Source organism: Astatotilapia calliptera, chromosome 20 (genome assembly GCF_900246225.1).
Source record: "Astatotilapia calliptera chromosome 20, fAstCal1.2, whole genome shotgun sequence".
Lineage (NCBI taxonomy): Eukaryota > Metazoa > Chordata > Actinopteri > Cichliformes > Cichlidae > Astatotilapia > Astatotilapia calliptera.
This window is the reverse complement of record NC_039321.1, coordinates 11106200-11131123: the sequence shown is the minus strand read 5'-3', so window position 1 is coordinate 11131123 and position 24924 is coordinate 11106200. Positions and strand designations below refer to the sequence as shown.

At 44.8% G+C, this 24924-nt stretch overlaps 1 protein-coding gene across 7 annotated transcripts in view; it reads right to left on the bottom strand.

The window, feature by feature from the left end:
* Window positions 1-24924, bottom strand: part of prkcz (protein kinase C, zeta) — a 105819-nt gene that overhangs the window by 37580 nt on the left and 43315 nt on the right. For 4 of the 7 annotated variants that reach the window (XM_026155093.1, XM_026155088.1, XM_026155089.1 and 1 more), the window contains 3 exons: window positions 11134-11219; window positions 1940-2071; window positions 450-540 (listed from right to left, as the gene is read on the bottom strand). In XM_026155093.1, the coding sequence (XP_026010878.1) occupies window positions 450-540; window positions 1940-2071; window positions 11134-11219 (309 nt within the window). Of the gene's footprint in view, window positions 1-449; window positions 541-1939; window positions 2072-11133; window positions 11220-16383; window positions 17860-17884; window positions 19139-23640; window positions 24148-24924 lie in introns of those variants that run through there. The other 3 variants (XM_026155094.1, XM_026155092.1, XM_026155091.1) reach the window with 3 other exon arrangements.

The following is a 24924-nucleotide window of genomic DNA, read 5'->3' as shown; positions in this document are numbered from 1 at the left end:
TCCACAGATATCACAGTTACTCTGAGACAAACTCAAATGCATTCTTATGCTAAATATTTGTAGTCATTTCAAACAAAATTACACTCTATTGTATTTTATTGTAACATTTCTTAGGGCCCACCCAACGGTCAGTTCACCGCCTACGAAGGACCACAGAAGACATCAGAAAGTGTGAAAAGTGTTAAATGTCCTATGTGTTAGAGTCCAAACAGTCCAGGACATGAATGCAGTCAGACTGGGACATGTAGTCCACAGTTTCTAGACGTGCATGGACTGGGTTTGGATGCTGTGTCCAGGATCCCGTCATGCTCTCTGCTGACTTATGTCTCATAAAAATGCAGCAGAGTTCAGAGTTTCCCTTTTTCATCTGGATCTCAAAGAAACCTGCACTCATACAACGATTAGCTTTCTTAGGTAACTCAGTGGCATATAAAAGAAATGCATCTTACTCCCATCTGTGTCCTCTGTGTCATCCAGTGGAAGGTCCACCTCGGCACTCTGGGCATCTGAAGGGGGCTTCTGTGATGGCATGACTGGATCCTGAAGAAAAGATTTCAGATATTCACCTGCATTTCTTTGCAACATGCCCTATCAGATATCCCGTCATGGCTGTGCAGTCCTGGACGAGTGGATGATGGCTCATGTTTACGCTCAGGGCGAGGTCTGTATTTCAGCTCATGGGCAGAAATGTTGCTGCTCTAATGAAGTGTGGGGGTTTCTCCAGAAAAGGGATTTAATCTTATCCAGGAAAAAAGGCAGTGAAGATAGCAGCACAGTCGCGGAGCACATACTCCATTGACTGCATTGATTTTCTGCTCAGGATTTGGGTGATTGGGGTCAAAATTTTGGATCTTTCTGTTTGGCCAGAAGCTTGCATAGCGCTCTAATGGATTGACTACGTGGAGCACACTGGTCTGTGGTCACGCCGTCCTTGTTTTGTATCAGTTAGGATATCACTATATTGCTGGTCTTTGAAGAAAGACTTGTTTGAAAGACTAGCTTGTTGTTTCTCAGCTGTTTCAAAACCATTTTAATTCCTTTTTATAAACTGCTTCACTGATAAGATAAGACATCACTACTTGATCTTTGAATCTCATGTAAAGCAGCACACACACCAAACACAAGTACATTTTAAAGACATTTGTGACAAACTGTTCTGCTGTGTTTTGTTGTTGCTCCTGTGCAGAACCTGTGTGGTTCCACTTGATGCTGAGGCCTGAAAGGTGCTACTGTGACGCAAGATTAGCACAGTATGCTGAGCCCAAAGCAAGAGGTTTCAGTTTCACTCACTTTATTTACACTGAGAGCTGACTGACTCAGAATGACTCCGGGTAATGAATTAACCCTGAGAGAGTCAAACTTCAGTTTAACATATAGAGTTTGAGAGCTCTAACATATTAACCTGATACTTAAAACAACTACTTGTTACACTGTTTCCAGCGTTGGTCTGACACTGTGTTCACTCTGATGGGAAAGGAGATTGAATGTTCCCAAATAGTGCAATCTGATTGGTTGGGAGGGACTTTGATGCAGTAGCTGTTCAACAATCCCTGCCATGGCCTCCACCTTAATGTTTGACAACAGCTTGAGAACATAATTAGTCCCATCAGTAACACTGACTAGCTAACTTTTGCTCTACATTATTAGCCTACTGCTAACAAATTAAAGAGATTAAACAACAGGGCCAGTGTAACAGCTGCTCTCTATCCACCTATGACCAAAGAAGGGTCAATCACTGAGTGCACCTAAGGTTAAAGATTATTCTTTGCATGTCCACAGTTTACACACACCCCTCACTGATATGAGTGTCATGGTAATTTTGGGCTTTTGATGGTTTCTTTGAACGGTTCTTTGTCCAGGGAGGGAAAAAGCTTTCACAATGATCCATGCAGACAACAGGAGCCTCTGTGCAATTTAATGGGCATAATCACATACTCACCATAAGCCTTTGGCAGGTCTGAGGGATGAGTCTGTGACAGCGCTTATGGACCAGCAGTTTGCAGGTGATACACTTGTAGCCCTGACTGCCCAGCCCCCATATCCTGTCACTACAGTGGGCACAGTAGGCTTTCTGTAAGACAAAAACATGCACCCTTTTTAGCAGAACATATATGTCAAAGTCAAACTTTGCCACTACAGGACGGACAATGAGACTCTTCATCGTTTAAATGAGGAGTCTGATTTTCATAGTTAGCCTTTATGGCTGAATAGCACAAACACAGCTGCAAACATCCACGTTTGTAATCAGTATTTATTTTAATACAATTATTATCACGACAGAATAAATACACATCGTTCATTTATAACAGAGAAAATCAAAAGACATTTTCAACAATAGAACTCTGTCTTCATAAACAACAAGACGGAGACTGTGCTGTCTGCTCGTTCACACTACAAATAAAATGTGACAGCAAACGCGCTCTAGTGTGAACGCTCAAAGCGGCCCGCATGGGTAAAAGATGTCACACAGAACGCGCTCTGTTTACACCCAGACCAACAGTATTGTTTGACTGATGGCCCACTTGTTTTGGACTTTACGTTTCCCAGTTTTACTTTAAGTTATAAAGTTATTTTGTTATTTACATATGGCCTAATAATCATCCTTATTGCTGTTTTAGAGAGGAGCAGTGCTTCAAAGGATAGTTGCAGATTTCTGTCAGAATCTGCAGATTATACAATACAAATTAAATGTTCACGTTTCTCCAACGTTGTCTTCCCAACAGTTTCACCGGATGGCCAGGAAGCGTTCACGATATCTTCTCCAGCGCTGATAATTGCCGTCTGTCTTGTGTCGGTGACGTAAAAGACCGATTTAATGCGACATGACCGTTCAAACAGCAGTTGCTTTCTGAAACATCAGATATGTATCGGATTCAGCACCACATACGAAAGTGACCCAGATCGGATTTGAAAATATCGGATGTGTGCTGTTCACACTGTCATACCATGATCGGATATGGGTCGCATAGGGTCAAAAAAAGTCGAATTTGATGCGCTTTTTCCTGCAGTGTGAACGTAGCCTTAGACATGTCATCACCGCCAACCCAGGAGGGTGATGACATCACACCTTTTTATGGCTGAGGTGTAAAAACTGCAGTTTGTGTTTATTCCTGTTTGTCTAATGTTAATATTTGTTTGATAATCTGAAACATGGAAGTGTGACAACATGTATCTAATACTAATGTTTCAAATGCTGCGTGTGTGAGTGTGTGAGAAAAAGGTGATTGACAATGGAAGAGAGACAGACCATCATAACACTTATAAATGTCGGTCTGTCCTACAGAGAAACTGCAAAGAAAGTCAAGGTGTCAGTGAGTCCAGTTTCCTTCAGCATCCAAAGGCTCAGAAACAAACTGACAGGAAGAGGTCTGCAGACCCAAAGACACGACTCAATCAGAGGACAAGTTTCTGAGAGTTAACAGCTGTGTGATAGGCGGCTCACAGGACAACAGCTTCAAGCAGCTTAATAGTGGTCGTCGTAAGAAAGTCTCAGTTTCAGCTGTGAAGAGAAGACTTTGAGCTGCAGGTTTGACAGGACGAGTTGCAGCAAGAAAGCCAGACGTCAGAATAAGACAAAGAGGCTTGGCTGGGCCGTGAAACACCACCATTGGACTACTGAAGACTGGAAGAAGGTATTATGGACTGATGGATCAACATTTGAAACCTTGTGTTCATCACACAGGATCTTTGTGGTCGAGTAGGTAAAGGATGGTTCCACAGTGTGTGGTGTCAACCGTCAAACATGGAGGAGGAAGTGTGATGGTCTGGGGCTGTTTGCTGGATCCAGGGTCGGTGACTTGTACAGAGTGAGAGGCTCCCTGAACCAAAACACGTACCACAGCATTGTGCAGCACCATGCAGGACCCTCTGGTATGAGCCTAGTTGGTCAAGGCTTCATCCTACAGCAACATAAAGACCCAAAACATAGATCCAAGCTGTGCCAGAACTACCTCAGGAACAAAGAACAAGGTGATGAGCTTGAAAACATGGAGTCCAGCACAGTCTCCAGACTTAAACCCCATCAAGCTGGTTTGAACTGGACAGAAGAGTGAAAGCAAAGCAGCCTACAAGGTCCACGTTTATGGGAACTAACCCTACAGATATGGGAGAATATTTGATTTCTATTGTAGAAAGAAGCCATGACTGTCTTCAGCTGTTATATCTGCCAAAGAAGGCTACTCTGATGGGTTAAAGGTTAGAATACACTTTGGTCTATAAACTGATTCCATGATTTCTTTTTTAACTCCAATTACTTATTTGTGCTATGCTTTCATTTCAGAGTGCAATGAGACAATAAACTGCATCACTTTCAATAAAAAACTGGAAAATTTTGGGTTTTCTTAAACTTTTGAGCGGTAGTGTGTATTTTTAAGTGGTTGGATATTTTATATATTTACTAATTACCATGATTTTTAAAATGATAATTATAGTATCTTCTTTTTGCTTTCACGAGTTAATGTGAGTTAATGTTTCTATGGTTTGTTCTGGTAGGAGGTGCTTAAGCATGGTGTTGGTCCAATGCTGGACTGCTGGCTAGTCACCATTAGCCATGGAGTTATCCCCGAGTTTTATTTCAGCCGAGTTCCTGTAGGGTCACAGACACTACTTCATGCTGAAAATATGGATTTGTAATGTTATTAATACGATAGATTTCTAACTGGACTGCACAACCTCAGCCTCACCCTTTATGTACGTGTCTCTAACTCAGACTCGTCCTTCCTCCTCGTGTCCTCGGCCAGGCCAAGGCTTATTGTAAGTTTACTCTGTTACATGACTTGGTGTGGAGTCCTTTCTGTGTAGTTGTACCAAAGCTGCTCGGTGTCTCTGGGCAGGCTGTCACCAAACCGTCTCCCTGGGAAGTGAACACTTGAGATGCAGAGTGTGTGCTCGGCTGTACTGACATCATTGTAAAGAACAAAGTCCCAGTCAGTACTCTATTACCATGGAAATGCTTCAGCAAAGACTTCAAGTCCTTTTCCTCGAACACTAAACAGAGTTAAAGCGCAAACTTTCACCCACACCCAGCCTGACAGCGATGTAAATCTAAGCTTCGGGTTCTTTTTAGGATTTTTTTGGATGATACAAACACCAACATGAGAATAATCACAGGTACAGATGCACCTGTACGCTGACTGGATATCAGCCCTTGACTGACATCAGCATAAAAATACCAAAAAAACTGACCCATATTTACACTGGTTAAATGATTAAATATTGCATGGCCATGATGAGTGTACGTACACGTCTGTACATGATAATACACGCAGTCTCCTTGAGACAGAACAGTGAAACACTGTAAAACTGACTAAAGTTGCTCTAGTTTCTCTGGTGCATCAGAACGGCTCACCCCAAACGCTGTCCCTGACTTAGCTGGATCTCACTGCTCTGCGCTGCTGCAGAGCACATACATGTGGCTGTACGGAGAACCCTGCAGTGTCAGGCTCCAGGACATTAGAGGACAGTAAGTGGTGTATTAGTGCACACCACTCTTCTCCAACATACTGACTCTGCAAACCACACCTTGGCCTCTGCCACTGTTAATGTGATGATCAGCAATGTTTATGATGACTCGTGTGTATTCTTGTCATCTACGTGGCAGCATTTGGTGTTTCCAAGACTCAGAGAGGTCACCAGCTTTTAAGAACATGTAATAAACCAGTCAGAATAAGCTGGGATAGAAACCAGCACAGGGGAGAAGCATCTCTCAGAGCTGTGCTTGTCACGTGGAGGTCCAAAGTCCTGCAGCTGCCTGCAGCTTCAGATTAAGGAGCAGAAGGCACTTTATCGATTGATCCCAGCAGGCAGTGGTACAGATCGTGCGAGTGCCCGCACACTGACGGGCCTAATATTGCTGAGAAATGATGTGCTGTCTGCTTTGCTTTTAAGAAAACTCATCAGAGCAAAATAACTGATAACACCTGCACAGAATCAGGCCGTTACAACAGCAAAGCATCATTTACAGAATATAATGTGCCCCAGAAACCACCATCCTTACTACTGTACTGAACTCCAGCATGGTACAGTTACAGGATGCCACGTGTGCAAACAGTCCAGTCAGAAAGTTTCCTCACTACTAAACACTCCAAAACCGTTAGAGGTATTATAACAAAGAGGAAGTGATTGGGAATGACAGCAACTCAGCGACAGTGATATGGCACGTAAAACCACAGAGTGGGGTCCAAGGATGCAGAGGTCGTGACCTTCATATTAGCTGAAGAACAGCTTCATGGCTGAGCAGCTCCATCCAAGCCTTACACCACCGAGCTCAAAGCAAAGCCTCACATGCATTTCAGCTGGCAGAAGCACAGAGTAACAAATGGGAACTGGTCTGATTCTTACAAAACACTTTTCTACTCTCCCAGAGAGCTCAAAGCACCTCAATACAACATGCTACATTCACCCATCCACTTCCTTCTATGGCTTTAAGTGCTTACTAACCCAAGGGAGACAGGACTCGAACCCCCAACCTCCGATCACTGTATGACCTGCTCTACCTCCTGAGCTACTTCTCCATCTGGCAATTCGATGGGTAAATATGAGTTTGACGGTTGCCATGAGAACGGTGCTGATCTGACTACATGTGCCAGGTTTTAGGTTTGGTGTAGGAGGTATTTTCGTGTGGGGTTGTGTGTCAGCAGTTTCCTTTAAAGAAATGCTTCAGCATACCAAGACATCTGGGACGACTTCATGTTTCCAACTTCGTGGGAACAGTTTGGGGATGGCCTCTAAGACTGCACACCAGTGCACAAAGCAGCTCCATAAAGACATGACTGAGCTGACTGGCCTGCACAGAGTCGTGACCTCAACCCAAGATCTCATCCACCTTTGGGATGAATCAGAGCAGCGACTGCGAGACACTCGTGTGTGCTGTGTCTGACCGCACAGATTCTGGAAGAACACTCAAAAATCCCATAAACACTCCAAAAGCTTCAACATTCCCAGATGAGATGAAACTGTTATAGCTGCCAAGGTTGGGCCACCATCATATATGAAACCCTATGGATTAACAATGGGGTGTGACTCAAGTTCATATGCATGTGAAGGCAGATGAGTGAATACATGTGGCAAACCTGTGTCTGCCTGAAAATGGCTTTGTTTTAAGCCCAGTGCCCAACACCTGCAGGTCCTGTATATGGATGCTGTTCACTGAGGATACAAAGGTCAACCATTGACAACTCTCTGTCCCACTCCTCATTACGCCCAGTGTAACTGACGTCACTGTGGGAAAAAGACCAGGCTAGAAAGCTAAAGATACAATATAATATACTTCATCTGATTCGGTTTACACATCTGTAACCAGCAGTCACAAACATGCTCCTCTCACGTTTGAGCTAGCATGTTTTGTGTTTGCTTGTGTGGATTTTGTTCCATGAGAGGACGCTGTCAGTCATCCTCCAACGCCGTCCTCATCACATGGGAAACAGGAGCTAAAGACAGCCCACGATGTCAGAGGGGAGAGAGCCAGAGAGCAGCTTTGCCTCTGAAAACATCAGACGGAGAGGGAGGGACGCAGATGTAAAGAGAGAGAGTGAGAGAAAGGAGGAGAAATTTGGCCTACTTCTCCTCAGCTCTTATTTATATCCTGAGGACAACACAGTAACCAACCAGAATCCTGGGAGCTGGCATAGCAACAGTCACACAAGTCCCAGTCTGAGAGCCAGCTGTTTAACAATTCAGGCGCCTGCTGTTATGAATTCATGAAGGAAACAGCAGGAACATCTCCTGACTTGATGTACATTTCCTAATGGGCCCCAATCTATAAATCTAAATATCTATACACAACACTCCTTACATGCCACAGCTGCACAGTCTTTGTATGCTAAATTAGTTAAATGCCTGATTAATATGCACCACAAAGCCCATGAAGGTTCAGTAAAACTAGGAATGTGAAGCTGTGTGTCTCACTGCCTCGTGTGTTGGAAGCCATGACAAGCCGAGCTCACAGAACTGCTCAGGCTGATGCTTTCAATATGCTGTCCAATCAAACTGATTTACCACATGTGGAAAAGACTTGAGTGGTGACAAGCAGTGGGCAGCTGGTGAATACATGTGTGCAGCGTAATGTTTGGCTTCTAATAAAGGTTTAATCGTGTCACCGTGGCAGGATGGGTATTACCTGTAAGAGCTGTGGAGTCACTGAAAGCATTTTAGATTAAAGCTGTGATAGAAGTAAACGTGACTTGGTGTAGTGTGGGTTCTGTATGTTCCCATCTTCACAGCTGTGTGGGTTCTCTGGGGGTACACCAGCTTCCTCTCACAGTGAAAGACACACATGTCAGGTTAACTGGTCATTGTGACACTGGCTGTCGTGAAGAATGGGAGCACGGCTGCTGCTCGCCTACCTAAGGTGGAACCACCTCTGGTCCAGTGATGGGGGGAATGGATCGAGAGATTTGTGCCAGGAATCTGATGAAACCACCTGTACACTATCCCACCCACCTGATTGTGCCTCTCAGTCTACATCCTACCAGCTTTTATCTTACATCCTGGAATTCTGTCCTGGATGGTCTCTGGAAGACCTCTGCACCATATCCCCACTATCACCACCATGGAAACCAGTGAGCTTTTATACACCACTGCCACAGTAATGCCAGAAGCACTTGAGTATAAGATAAAGCTAGAAATGCAGGCAGATGACACCCCCTGTGGAGAAAAGACCGCTGTCAGGCTGTTAGCAGCTGAGTGTTCAGCTGTGGTGAACACTGGGCTATCTTGGAGAAAGTTCAGCAGGATTACGACAGGAAACGACCGTGGATGGAATATTTCCTCCCACGTCACTCTGCCATGGTGGTAGATGTGAGGGGTTTAGGGGAGTGTTCCACATCTGCTTTTCATTCTATGCAGCCAGGCAGGAGACCTGTCTCTGCTCATCTTCTCCTAAACCAGTGGTAGTTGTGCAGTGTCAAATTCATTTACAGTTCTTAGAGTTTGTTTTGTTTTGAGTTTGTTTGTTCTGTCTCTGTGGTGAGTCTGGGTCCCAGGGTTTAGATCCCGTCGTACTGTTTCTACTTCCCTGTGTCAGCACGCTGTGTTCCTCATCTGTTGTTCCTAGTCTGTTACCTACGGGGTTTCCTCAGTGTATTCCTGGAATTCCCAGTGTTTCCCTTGGATGTTGAACTTTGTTTTGCCACTGTTTTGGATATAAAGGTTCTGCCAAGTTTGCCTCACAAATTTACACTTGGGCCCATTTTTTGGTAAATGGTAAAGGGACCGGGTCTTACACAGCGCTTTTCTACTCTGAGCACTCAAAGCACTTTATACAACTTGTTCATTCACCCAATCACATCCATTCACACAAGCACTTGTCTGGGTTTTCAATGCTACCTAACTAACATTCATACACGTTCACACTCCGATACTCAGACACACTCGGTATAGTATCTTGCCAAAGGATATTTGGCATGCAGACTGGAGCAGACTGGGATCAAACCCGCTCTACTACCTGAGCTACAGCCACCCGTGCTTTCATGAGGTGCTTTCACACCTTCATGAAAGCACCGCCAAATTAATTCAATAAATATCCTGTCTAAATATAAAATCTAAATCGTGGATATTCACTTTTTAAAAAGATGGGTTGTTCTTGTTCTATATTATACCTAACTATCAGAGCTGCTCAGTGAGTGGGTCATCAGAGGTGTGCAGGTATCTGCACATAGGCAGTAAGGGCTGGGTGCATCTCCCCGCCTCCTCAGCAGTTCCTATTAGGGTAAGATGCATTAGTCCCGGAGACTCTGGGCAACTGGTCCTGTTAAAGCTTCTGTACACTGTGTAGCAAGTCCTACACCTTTATGTCATTCTTAGGACCTCAGTGCAAATATTAAAGGTCCTGAATGGGAACATAATCAACATAATCAAGGCAGGGATTACACTTTCTCCTACATATTTGGTATTTTAAGATGAAAACTGGTCTTATTTGTATAGGCAGCAGTGAAACTGTACACGACAGCAGCATGAAGCGAACAGCAGCTCTCTCACTGTGACGATAGTTGTTGTATGTCACTATAGTGTATACCTGCATACAGTTTATTTCTTCATTGAATAAGGCAGAGTGCATCAGTAATACTAACCCCGAGAGCCATAGTGCTGAGCCAGCACGCTGCCTGCACTCAGCTTATCCACTTTCTGGTCCGCACATTAAGACCATCTCACTCCAAGCTGGATTACAAACCAGGAAAACAAGCACACAGCTCTGTCTGTGAAACTGTGTGCACTGATTGGAGGGCGTTTACATTTCCATGATCATGGGCATATTGTCCTGACACAGGAACACCAAATATCATCCTCTAAACCACAGGGCTGGCCTCATTCATCATCATGTTCGCTGAGGCAACATCAAATGGAAAACTATCCCACACAGAGACACCCACTTGTTTCCAGGTCTGAGCTGAGATGAGGGAACCAGCCACAACGAGGACACCGTGAATTATGCACCAGTGTTCAAACAGCTTAGCTGTGAGGTGACTGGGTTACCTGTCATCATTTAAATGCAGGATGTTTATGACACAAACATACCAGTGTAACACACTAAATCATGATATTTATAAATAATTACCACAAAGTAACAGTTTCCCCAACTAAACCTTTTATTTTCACAGTAATAGACAGTCCAGGTCAGAGCCTATATTCACCCTCCTGACACGTCGCTCAGCAGCATCTTGCACTAACACCACTAACTTCAGTAGTTAGCGGTCCTTACTGTGTCTGCTTCAGCTAGGTGCTGTCATTCAGGTGTGTACGTCACACCCTGTAACGCTCAGGGTTAAACACACCTGAACACAGCCTGACCCGTCTGGACGCTCTTTGGACACATGAGGCCAAAAATACAGCAGCACAAACACCAGTGTCAGTATTTGGTGACTAAAACAATCTAATATACTTTTTTCAGACAAGGCAAAGCTGCTAACGGATGCTCTACCAGCTGCAACTACACACACACATCTGTCGCCTCTTACTTGCTTCATATGTTGCAAGTCCAGACTGGCACAGGGCAGATGTTCATACGCACGGCTACAGCAACGGTTAACATTATATATCTCCAGTGGCTCGAATGACCCTGAGCGAGGCAGAGTGCAGCCGTTACCCAGTGTTCTCCTCAGGTGCCAGTGAGCATTAGTAAGACCTGAGGACACTCACCCTGTTAAAGCGTTTGGCCTGGAAGAGATGTCCGTTCACTCGGTAGAGCTTCCTCCATCTTCTGGCCCCCCGTCGGTAGATCGATTCTAGGAGAGAGAGGAAACGGTTGTAGAGCTGTAGCATGATGAGGGACTAATTGAGAGAGGGATGGAGGGGGAGCTAAGATAAAAGAAAAAAGTGATACAATCAGGTAAAAAGTGAGGTAAAGGTCCAGGTTTCATGCACAACATCAGAGTTTGAGCGAGGGGGGAAGATCAGCGTCGGGTTTCTCTACAGCAGTAAAAGCTCACACTGCTCTGCCTTCTCCACGCCCTCCCTCACCACTCTTCAATCTCCTCCCTTCATGTTTCTCCCTCAGCGCCTCCATCACTGCTTGTTTTACCCGATGAATAAACTCATCAGTACCTTATAATTCCTTTTATTCAGACGACACTGTGACGGTGAAGCTATTTATAACAGGACCGTGCAGTCAGCTAAAAATAAACTGCTGCTTCATTTAGATGTGTGAGAGCTGCTGCTGTTGGAAACAATATTTAACATTATTACAAAGGCTTTCCTGGGCTCATCAATAGTGTGACCGTCTGAAACAATCCTATCAGACACACTGTCATTAATATTATCAGGCTCATTGAATGGAATGAAGAAGCACTATAAAGACTTCTGTTTGTGTTTATTCTCTGCTGGATTATTTCATCACATTGCTGTCATGTGTGCTTCCATCCTCACACAATGCTGCTTTGTCAGATGTTGCCTCACCTGCTGCACACAAAGGTGTTGATGGCTTAATACAGAGAAACTCTTCTGGTATCCAAACTGGAGAACAACAACAACAACAACAAGTCCTCACATTTGTAATCAAACCGACCTGCTAACATTTCCAACATAATGCATGAAGCTGAGTCGTGTGGGCAGTTTTCTTATAACATCAACAATACTAAATCCTCTAAACTATGAAAGAATAAAAAAGAAACGTTACAACCAGTTATAAAAGCCCTGTTTATCAGTGCGGTCTCCTACAACCCGAATCCTCTCTGATACACTCACTCAAACCAACACTGTTGATACTGTATGAAAGAGGACTCCAACCCCCAAACATGAAACCGTATTATTGGCCACCACAGACTGCTACTATACCAGCCACCGCAGTGAGAGGGGTTATATGTATATAGCAGCTATGGGTGAGAAGCACCGAGTAGCTCACTGCAATAACAGTAATAATAGAAGACAGCTACAGCACAGTGGGAACAACAGTATGGAGCCAGCCCTGGGAGAACAGAGCAGAAGTGGACTGGTTAATGCACAGTCACCAATGACAGACGGACCTGCTGAGCTGAGGATGAAGATTGTGGTGAGACTCAGGTAAGACCCCAACAAAGAGCACAAAGTCCTCGTGCAGACACTTGCATATGTTGCCTCACAGATCACTCCTAGTACCAGGTGTCCATGAGTGTGGCTCTAGAAGCTGCCAAACACAGGCTCACAGCTCCGGCCAAGAGAATAAATCACCTGTTCTCCAAAGACCCATCCAGGCTGCACCATCATCCAACAAGGGAATAATAGCAGAGTCACCCAGAGACAAAAAAAGTCACCATCCAGTCCTCACACTGACTTCCAAACTGGTGACATCATCGGGATTTAAGCCTTTAGTCAGAAGACGACACCGTTTCCACGGACTGCTACACCACTCAACACGCTGTAGTCATTTTTACTATGGCTGAGTTCACCATGAGTGTCATTAACTCATCAAAATGTATGCTGACAGTTAGCATTACACCAGTGAATATTACCTGTGACCAGTTCATTAAAACAAAAGCAGAAATAAGCATGATGACATCTTACACCCACAAAGCTGATCTGTCCCTGTCAGGTCAGATACCTTCTCACTGAAAAGAACAATACTACTTTTCATTTCATTAAACTCAATCTTCATAAGACTTCATAGAGTTGTTACTAAAGAGCCTGAGCAGCAGCATGTTACACAGCCTCAGGCACAGCCTGTGTGTGTCGCCTCCTGCAGTTTACTCCAACAACCCAACACAACCACCTCACCACAGTATGAGCCACAGCCATGTGGCATCACCATCTCCCCTCTCACTAATTATTCATTAGCTGCTCTCCCAGTGTACCCCCCCCCCCCCCCCCATCCCCATCTGTACTAGGTTTCCAGTCTAGTTAGTTTCTCCAGTGATGGGCGTGGCCTAATAACGTCCTCCACTCACACATCTTTTGCCTCTGTTGCCATGGTAACCCATGCTCATGTTGTCATGAGGATGTCAGAACCTGTCAGTAAAGGTGCAAACAGACGATAAATCTTCTGAAAGCAGACCTCACCGTGGTGCTGAATCTGATTTCTACTCTGCGTCGTGTACACGTCTGTGCATTCTCATGTTCAGCATCACTGTGTGTGTAATATATAAAACAGTATTTGTGTGTTCATCAGGCTAAGGTCCTCTACCACAGGCCAGGCAGTGTGAGGGATCTGTGCAGCTGCTCCAGTTGTTCCTTCAGTCCCTGTTACTCCTCAGATTTTCGGTGTAGATGTTAGCGAGGTGGATCAGTGACTCCTGAATCGATATCCTTATCCACTCTTAGTGCTGAGCTGACGTAGGGGCTGACACCTCTGCAGAGCAGCAGCTGGGACAGTGCATCACCTCCATATACTGCATGCTTGTGCTGTTGCCTTGGAGCTGGCGTGCATGCTGTGCACATAGATAAAATGGGCACGCTGTGGTCACCATGGATGGTCGAGGTCAGCCACACAGAATTCTAATGTTTACTCTGAATTTCTGCAGGTCGTCCATGTTTACAGGCTTAAAGCTATGTGACTGGCTGATTAATGAGCAGCTGGTGTAGCTATCTTGCTTGCACGTCACTTTAAAGCGTGCAGTGTGGTGCGAGCCTCGTCCAAGCCAAAAATGAAGCGCTCGTTTCTATTTGCACATGAGAACCATAGAAACAAGGACTGAAATGCACCAAAGCATGACCAGCTTACTGGGCATTAAAGGCAAAACTGAAGTCACAGAGACCTCGTGTCACTAAAGTAGCCCTGCTGTAGAGTGACTCTGCTATGTTTAATGCACAAACAACAAGAAGCTGTGGCTGCTTTGGGTCTGTGTGAAGCCAGGCTGTGGAGATCTGAAGCACAAACAGGCCTCGCTCTTTACAGTTTTGTCTGTGAACTCCCTTAAATCTTCTTAAGCCCTCCAAAGAAAAAGAGAACCACTGCAGTGTGTTTCCATAGTTACCCACTATTTTCTTCTTACTGGTGGGTGAGGGAGATGGGGATGAGACACCACATGCTAATGTGGGGAGACGTGTGAGGAAACCTATGTGTGATTTAACACACAGCACATGCCCACACAATGCTAAATACAGTATGATTAAATCATTAAGTGCAAAGTGGTAAATTGCAACAATTAGCTCAGTGTGTTGATAAAACCATGAGACAGAAGGAGCTTCAACACACGAGTTTCCTCCTTTGTGCCATACAGACTTGTCGGGGGGAACCTTCATAATCAGAGCATTAATAATAAATATGGGGCAGCACGGTGGCACGGTGGTTAGCACTGTTGCCGCACAGCAAGAAGGTCCTGAGTTCAATTCCACCATCAGGCCGGGGTCTTTCTGTGTGGAGTTTGCGTGTTCTCCCCGTGTTTGCGTGGGTTCTCTCCGGGTACTCCGGCTTCCTCCCACCGTCCAAAGACATGCAGCTTGTGGGGATAGGTTAATTGAATAATCCAAATTGCCACTAGGTGTGAATGTGAGTGTGAATGGTTGTCTGTCCCTATGTGTTAGCCCTGCGACAGACTGGCGACCTGTCCAGGGTGTACCCCGCCTTTCGCCCTATGACAGCTGGGATAGGCTCCAGCGCCCCCCGCGACCCTGAAAAGGATAAGCGGAAGCGAATGGATGGATGGATAATAATAAATCAGTAGAAAGACTGATGGTTACAGGCTGCTGCAAACACTGCTCTGGTGTCTGTGCACCACAGCTGCACTGTGGGGGAATGTTTTATCCACTCAGATCCTGTGTGGGCCTGTGTCACTGACACGTGTCCCCTCTGACATGCCCAGGATCATTAGGACACACTCTCAGTTTCAGTGTTTTCATTCTCAGTGCACTGTATTTGATTACTGTGTTAACAGAGTGGCTCTACCACTCAAACTAATACATCACAATCGATCAATATTCAATGGCTGCGAATATGTAAACGGCTTCTTTAAAGGCACTGGCCCCAAAAGAGATGCTTCAAAGAATACACCTGCGTGTAAGCATGTGAAGGCCACCTGTGGAACCAGGTCCTGGTGTGGATTCAGGAGACAGATTAGACTGAAAGCTGTGTGATAAAGCTTATAGTTGGGCTGGATCAGGTGATCCTGAACAACCCCCTACTTATGGTGCAATATGCTTGGGCTGCTGAGGGGCTTCCCATGATACACTGAGCATTTCCTCTTTGCTCCTCTGTGTTTATAAATCGGTTAAAGTATGGCCGTCTCTCCTACAGTTTGTCCCGTCTCTACCCCGACCCTCTGTCCTGAGCCTGCTTCTGCCGCAGGTTTCTTCCTCTTACACGGTAGTTTTTCCTTCCCACTGTCAACAACTGCTTGCTAATGATTTGCTTTCTAATACTGCAGGGTCTTTACCTTACAATATAAAGTGGCTTGAGGCAAGAACTGAGTTGAATTTAAAATGACAGCCTGACTCGACTCCTAGCCTCGGACACAGCAGGAGCACATCTCAGTCAGCCAGTGAAAAGATCATGTGCTTGGTAAAGTAAGAGTATTGTTGAAGGAACTAGTAGATGCATAGTGCTGGAGAACGAGGGTAATGTTAACCTGAGAGTTAGCATGATGCCCCTGTCAGCATCGTGATATTGTGCAGTTTTAACTCAAACATTGGTGTTAACCACAAGATATGGTAAATAGACCAATGGGATTCCCCGGTCTCATCCATGTTCTTTTAGGTGTTAAAATTCAGATGAGCAGCTGTGAAACACAAACAGTCGACTGTGGTTAGAGCTCCATGCCTCCCATTAAAGAACCATCACAGGACCTCTCACAGCCCAAATGTGCTGTAAACTCTGCTACACTTCACTTGCACTGACTGGCAAAGCTTCAAAGAGCTGACCTAGTACAGCATACCCCTGAGGAGAACAAGTGTTGCATTGTCCCACATTTCTGCCAAGGTGATAGTAAGAATGGCCCAAAGTGAATGAGCAAAGCAGAGCAGGCGAATCAAACGATACCATACCTCCAGATGCAAAGGCCAAAGCACACAGTCCCGCCATCTTGTCCACTGGAGGGATGAAGACGAGCAGACAGCCTATCGGAGATATACTGTGACTTACGCAGCGAGCTGTGGAGCAGGAGAGCAGGGTGGTACTACCAAATCTCTCCAGAACAGGACATTTACAAGGGTTTGACTCACTTCCAGACATTGTTCCTCTCACTAACAGGAAAGTAGCAGCATATACGTTACCAACAACACCCACCCCTCCCCTCAGACTCGCGCAGAAAAAAGGAAACAGCGAGCTTTAAGAGTCAAACTGATTGTTTTCACTGACTCTTAAAGGAATTAGCAGCAGCGTTCATCAGCGACACAGCGAGCACGTTCTCAGGAAATACAGACCGACTGGGCCAAGTTACTCTCTGCTGCCAGTTTTTAAGGCTGTTACATAAAGCGAGGCTATTATTGGCTCCCAAAGAAGCTGAAGCAGATCAATAAAACAGCCCCGAGGTGTTTTTGACACCGTTAGACCGTCTGTGATAACACAACAGACTTACTGTGCTGGAAGAGAAGGAGACAAAACTACACAACAAAGTCCCATAAAATCTTCATTATTAATATCATTATTATTATGGGATTATTATGGACAACTTTATACGAACTTTCTACGGAATCAAATGAACTGTGACAATATGAACTGTTTATGTATTATTTATGTATGAGCAGTTTTTATTCAGGAGCCACCTTTGAATCTTATCCTGAGATAATCACAGATGCAGGGCGTGTCCTCAGGTTTGTTTGCTGCACCCTCTGCTGTTAAAGCAAACACTCGCCAACATGCTGCCTTAGAAATCTGTGAAAAGTTCTTGTTTCATAAAAGAATATGTGAGCATGGTGTGATTGGGAACTTCAGCCTATGAAACAAATTTAAGCATGTATGAACTTATAAATGCTCATCGTAGTCAACAACACAGATCGTTTCCAGCGGTACCTTCAAAGTGTCTGTTTTAAAGTCGGATGCTCAGTCTGTCGTGCTCAGTGATGCATCTCAGCCGTAACATCTGAATAAATGACTTTCAGCAGGAACACAGCGTGTAGAGCGTGTACGGGAACTTAACTAAAGCCATCAAGTCAAAAAGCTGAAATACAGACACAGCCTTACTCCTGGTCCCAACTGAGGATAGGGAGACACTGTGGGTTTGACACTGGTTGTACTGGGAACGAGGCTGTCAGAAAGACTCCCATACTCGCGGCAAAACAACACAGGGGAGGCGTTCAATTAAAAATACTTCCTGTTATTCTCTCTAACTGATATAATGAGATGGATCTCGTTCTTGTGTCTTTACGCTGAAACCAAATGAAGTGTTCAACAATTCCACTAATTCCAGGATTAAAACGCTGAAACATCCAAACAAGCCATTTCCTTTAATGACATCATCATCGCTGGCACCTTCGCTCAGCCCTCGTGCGACCTTTCTCTGCACACGCCTCAGATGACCCGATGTGCTCCACACGCTCACCTTACCTTTGACTCGAATGTAGAACAGCAGCAGGAGCAGCATCCCTCCAGCAGAATGTTCCGGCTCCTTCATACTGGGAATCTCATGGTGCTCTCCTGCTGCTGCTTCCCTCACGCTGCCTTTCTCCTCCTACTCCTGCTCTCAGCCCCGCGTTCTCCTCCTCTGTTCCCTCCACAGTCCCCTGTGGCTGCTCCTCTTCAGCCTCCTGTCACCTCAAATGAAGCTCCGTGCCATACAAACACCATTTTTCCTATTCCTTCTTGCCGTTGAGCATCAAATGTTTCTCACTGAGAAAGGATCACATCACATGACTGAGGCTTTTCACTGTCTGCACCCACGCTGCAGTTACAGCTGGCTGCCCACAAGATGGCAGAGCAAGCTCTGACTCCAGCAGCACCACCCTGCTCTGCAGGCAACACGTTTTACCCTAAATATAAAGCTCACCTCTATTTTTAGTGACTGTGCCTATTGCAGCACATCCTGCATGACACTTCCAGCCCTGATTCTGGACACGGCCTGAAGAGCGTATGTGACAATGTTATTTTACTCCATCATAAAAAAGGACTGTGAGATCAAAACTGTGCTGGACAAAGATAATTATTCAGTTATTGAAAGCACAACGATCATTAAATGAAGGTCAGCCAACAGTAATGTTTGTTTCTTTGGACATACGTTGGGTCAGTTCAGCTCTAACGCTTCGTGTTGTTGGTTTGCATCACTGTGTGGACCCCAAACAACTTTTAACTATTATTCTACTGAGACACAGAAGCAGCAGCGCTGCTCACAGAGACCATGAGACCCTTTTCTGTTTAATGCCACACGTTCAAATTCAAGGCTTCTGGTGAAGGTTGAGGCAACAAAATGAGTTACAATAAATGATCTACTTGGTGGCCACATGAAAAATAAATACATGAACAACTTCTCAGAGACGAGAGTAAAAACATTACCAATAGCTAACACTATCCTGCTGCTATATGTGTGTGAATGCCCTGAGCGCTGAGGCCAGCCTATGAGCTCAGCCCTGTTAGTTTTCTGCTCTGGGCCAGTGCAAAAACATTTTTATCAAACACAATGAGACAAAAACAAAGACGATGTCGTCAGATTCCTCAGCTGGGCTTGAGACACGAGAACGATCACTTCCACCTGTAGCATGAAGACAACATACGTGTGTATGCTGATCCAACAGGAAAATAGTGTTCAGAAAGCAACTGTGATGTATCAGGATGTGAGCAATAAACAGAAAACATCTGTGATTTGGCTTCAACACCGTTTATCAGGTAACAGCCTCTCTGTGACTGAACTAAGTCTCTGTTTGAGTCTCTGTGTTTCACATGTGAGCACGATCAAGTCCACCATAAGAACACGCTTGCCTGCCCGTGTTGCAACACCAGGGGAGGCTGAGCAAACATTTTTTGCATTCCTTCACAGTGACGGAGAAAGGTTATACACAGTGTAACTGCGTAAGTGAACGAAGACGAGCTGCACAAGAGGCGCTCTGCTGGGATGGGACAGCCTAACATCACCCAGCTTTTGTTCACATGACTTAATACTATTCACTGTCACACAGCTTTATTTATTTCACACTGATGAGAAACAGGATTGTAAAGTAACTTTTAATTTTGGACACCCTGTCAAAGCTAATGAAGCTAATGAAGTTCTTGATTTGAAGGCTGGACTAAAGTTATGGTAAAATCAAAAAGTACACCCTCTTTAAATCCTCGGGTTTTACATATAATGAAACAAAATCATCTAGCTATAAGCTCAAATGGACTACTGCTATAATATCATAACGCCATGCTGCACTAAGTCAAAATGCAGAAGAAGAAAGCACAGCTGTGTTCCACAGCTTTAGGAGCAGCGAGCTGCTGCTAATCAAATGACTTAACTAATCATCAACGAGCATTACAGCCACCATACGATACAATATTACAGTTTGTGGCTTCTTTGTAAGGGTTGCCAGGGGAACGCCTCTGTTCAGTACAGAGAACATGCAGCACAGGTTAGTGTTGCAAAGTGGCAACCCCACAAACAGCACCAACACATCAAACCAGCTATCAAGCACGGCGCTGATGATTTGGGCTTGAATGCAACCACAGGATCTGATCATGAACTCGTCTGTACAACAAAGCATTGTAGAGTCAGATGTGAGGCAATGCAACAGGACACTGATCCAAGCACACCAAGAGTAGTAGTAGAAGAGGGGGTAGTAGAGGGGGGCTAAAACTGATGAAGTCATTAAAAACCATAGGACACTGAATGACTGTTTTACTGTTTGAATGACTGGTGATTTTGAATTTTACAAAGACTCAGTCTGTTTGGACACATATTCATACAAACCTCCATTTGTCTTATACGTAGTCTATACAGTGGTTGAGCTTATTAGATTGCTTATTATTAGGCTGCTGAAACCTCGTAATGTTAAGAGCTGGAACACACGCTGCACATACACAACAATGTACCAGACTACACAAATCTTTGGTCAAATGCTCCTTTGTGTGTGCTTCTTCTGGACCAGATCAGGTGCTGGATGCTGAGTTCAGAACTTCTACAACAACAGAGCAAAGCAAAGTGACCTGATCAGGCATGTGGTGCAATGAACAGAGAAATTAAACATAAATGTGAGTAAAACAGTGATGCAGTGAAGAAAGAGACACTGCAGGGTAGATAATGGGGAAACCCAGAGTGAAGCTTTGGAAACCAGCTTGCTTAGCAGAGCAGCTTAGCCTAGCTCTCTTTGGCCAACGCTAGCTTCAGCAACACTATTGTTGTACAGCTTGTTTGTGCCAGCTGAAGGGGTTGCCCAGTGGGCGCACAGAGACCAGCCTTTTGTGGATTAGCCCTTTGAACAGATGTGCTCCAGGCTAACACTATTTACTGCAGAAGTTCAATAGTGGGACATGCCAACCACTTTAAATGCAGGAGATTCATCAGATCAGATGTTTTCTTCAATTAGATATTTGCAGAATTAAAAGTTAGACACATTTTTATTAAATTACATGGTAAATTGCCTGCATTTGTATAGCGTTTCTACTAGTCCCTAAAGACCTCAAAGCGCTTTACACAACCAGTCATCCACCCATTCACACACTGTGAATGTACAGCTACATTGTAGCCACAGACACCCTGGGGCGCACTGACAGAGGCGAGGCTGCCAGACACTGGCGCCACCGGGCCCTCTGACCACCACCAGTAGTGGTGAAGTGTCTTGCCCAAGGACACAACGACCGAGACTGTCCAAGCTGGGGCTCGAACCGGCAACCTTCCGATTATAAGGCGAACTCCCAACTCTTGAGCCATGATCGCCCCAGCAATTACAGCAAAGTTTTGTTTGGAAGTCAGGGTTATGAGAACAAAATATTGACTTTCAGTTACTCACAATTATGATCAGTTGTGACACCATCAGTATCAACAGTGTTTGTGGTGCTCCAGCTGCAAACCACCTCACCATCACCTGAAGCAGCTGAGCTTCACAACACTTTGTCTCAAGGTGGCAGTAAAGCTGCCTGGCTAGCACACACAGTAATGTTAGCTGCTCAGCTATTAGCAATTACCCAATAGCTATTAGCTAGCTCGGAAAGACACAAGCTAGTGTACTCCCAGTGCTGGTCCCAAGCCCAGATAACTGGGAGGGTTGCACCAGGAAGCACATCCAGCGTCAAAGCTTTGTCAGATGGAAAAAGCAGATCCATCTGATCCATCAGACAGGGATGCAGCCAAAGTTATCATTACCCAATATTAGCCATCTGTTAAGCTGTCATTAAGGTAGCATTGAGTGACCATCTGTTAACAGTAATGTGGGTCATCAGTCCTGCCAGTTTGTAACAGTGTTTTAGATGGGGTAACAGGATGACAGTTATTTGTGTTTAAATCTGTTGTGTTTCTGACTAAAGCTGAAAAACCAACAACTGAACAAAGAGTCAGCTGTATGTGATGAGCAGGAGCACAGTACCACCTCACACCTAACAACATGTTTCTGGATCTACACAACACAATTATAAAGTAACTGTCAAACAATATTTATAATACGATGTGAAAGAGTAGGAGCAACGGGGTGTGTATTTCATCACATGTCTGTCTGAACGCTCTGTGAATGTAAGGCTATAATTCCTTCACTGTCATCACATACAGACGCACAGCATTAACACTGTGTACCACTCTGCATACTGTGGCTCCTCTCAAATAGAAAACCTCACATCAGAAGTACTGGAATAACTCTCAAACTCACACCTGCGAGCTGGAGAGGAAACAGTGTGTCACTAACTCACAACAACTTCCTTCACAGCACAGCTTTAGTCTGATTACGCTGACTGTGACAACTGGCCTCTGTCAGCGGTATCATACACCACCATCTTTAACAGGTGTGTTTCATCATGTTTGACAATCAATGTTGTAACACTGGATTATTTATTCATTTTTACAGTGAGCAGAATAATAAATGAAGCTTGTTTTTAAATATCAGGCACAGTCAGCAGTAGGCATCATTATTACTGTCAGTCAGATCTACAGGTAGAACTGTTCAGGTGTATCAGGTGTCCTCAAATCCTGTCACACTCAGGTGTGTTCAGTTTGTCAGGCTCCAGTAATTAAAGGCAGTGTGTAATGTGTGTATGGGTGTTGATCTCCAGTTCAAGAGTTCTTTAAAACAATGCAAACTCACTACAGACCTCAGCTGGCAATGCTGTGATTGTGCATCTACAGTCACACTACACACGTTTCACCTGTAGAACAAAACTGCTGCTTACTAGCGGACACAGACAATAACCAGGCCTTGTGGAATAATCCTCCTGCAGAGCTGTGGTCAGTGTCTAACATGGTTGTGTCTATACTGGTTTAAGCGTCTCTTCATTGAAACCTTGGCTTCCAGTGTAGGAACGTTCTTGTCTTTAGACTTGGAAACAGAACCGAGAACAGCGAGTAGAACACAGAGCAAAACACGTGACCAGCAGCGCTGCAGTAAATCAGTAACAAGGTTGGTGTTAGCTGACAGCGATAACCAGTTTATGTAAGACAAACACTTCCTGTTCCTTATTCAGACTGCGTTTCCTTAAAGATTTGGACTTTGCCCACATTATGCCCCTGTGGTAATGATGTACAACAACTGCACAGGTGCAAACCTAACAGGTAACAGGTTCCCATCACTCTGATTCACGCTCCTTGTTTTTAGCACCTAAACTCCTCCCTTTCAGTTTTTTCATGAGCCTCCTAACTCATCAGCTCTACCTGGAGAAACTCATCAGATCTGTCAGAGAGGAAAAAGCTTCAAATATGCATAAATCCAAGCACAACAGAGCCCAGAGGGCCTTTATATGACATGGCCCAGTTCTCAAAGCTCTAATCATGTGTTTCCTGCAGAACGGTCAGAGAGGTTCAAAACAGCTTCAATCATCAGCTTTTAATACAACATTTTCTTATCCGAAGGGCGACGTGACCCAAATTCTGGATGGATCAGACAACTGCTGTGTTACTTAAAGGTTTATTTCCAACCCAGTTAGCAAAAATAAAAAGAGCGCTCCTCCCAGAAGACCGTGACCACGGGCTTTTCCACTTACAAAAGATAAAATAGATTATTGATCTGAAGGAGGAGAAGGGTGAGTGTGTGTCCTAGAAAAACCATGTGTCTCTAACAGTGTCTCAGGCTGAGTGAGTCACTGAGCCTCTGTCAGGCTGACGTGAGATTAGAAACACCGGTCATCAAACACGTATCCAACCACGACACAGTGATATCAACTATTCACATTAAATCATTTCTCAATTTTTGTACCTGCGAGTTGTCCAAGCTGAGACTGTCCTCCCATTAAAACCACAGCTGTTTATTTATACCAGTCTATGGCCGTGTACTGGAGCAGCACTCGGAGACAGACAGCCATCCCCACAGGCTCAAAGGAAATGCAAAAAATTGCAACCAGGAAGAAACTAGGAAAGGAAACTACTAAGGAAACATGAGCAGAGGGCGGCTGAGGACACGAACACACTGAGGATAACCAGACCACAGGTGGGAACACGGCTCAAACTAAGGGGAAACGGAGACAGAGACTATCAAAATAAAACAGGAAGTGAGGTTATTGCTTTAGTTTTGACTATAGTTCTCCCTCTACAGTGATTTCACTGACTGACTGTTAAGCCACTGTACACTGACCCTCCTGCGTACACTGACCCTCCTGTGCCAGCCTCAACAGTGATTAGCTACAAGCCAAAATATCATTTATCCCAAACTGGACGAGCTTTTCCAAAAACACAGCTCTGCACAGGGAAACTGATGAATTAACATATCTAATATTTAACCAGTATTAACTCAGTGCATACCATGAAGTCAGCACACTGAGTCCTTAACAAGCTAACTTCAGCCTGCCGTTCGTCTGTTTGCTCCTCGAGGTGGCCGGGCTCTTTTTCTCTGGTCCTCTGCTTCAGGTGGACTGATGGGCGGCCGTCACCTGCTCTGTGCTCCTGGGTGGAGCTGTTCCTCCATCTGCTCGTCTGAATCAGATCACTGTTCATCGTTCCTGATGCTGCTCACTTTCATTCTCACCAGCCTCCTGCTCTCCACCTCTACAGGCCAGTTTCCACTGGACAGCAGCCCACGCCCTCAATAAGCTTTACACAGGTGTCTTCATCCAGAACATAAGTAAGAGATCCACACACCCACACTAACTGGAAACCTGCCTGACTGCCACCGTCGTTCTCTTCACCACGCTCGTCTTAATATCACTGTGTAAACTTTGCATTTCAGTCTGATTCTTGGGTCCAAATAATTCATCAAAGATCATCAAACTCATTCTAATAGTAGACAAACTGAGCTCCATGATGCATGTATCAGCATTTTTCAGTCAGGTTCATGAATCACATCCAGCCTTCGTTATTTCTAAACCAGCTAAATAAATGGTAAATGGCCTGTATTTATATAGCGCTTTACTAGTCCCTAAGGACCCCAAAGCGCTTTACATATCCAGTCATCCACCCATTCACGCACACATTCACACACTGGTGATGGCAAGCTACATTGTAGCCACAGCCACCCTGGGGCGCACTGACAGAGGCGAGGGAAATC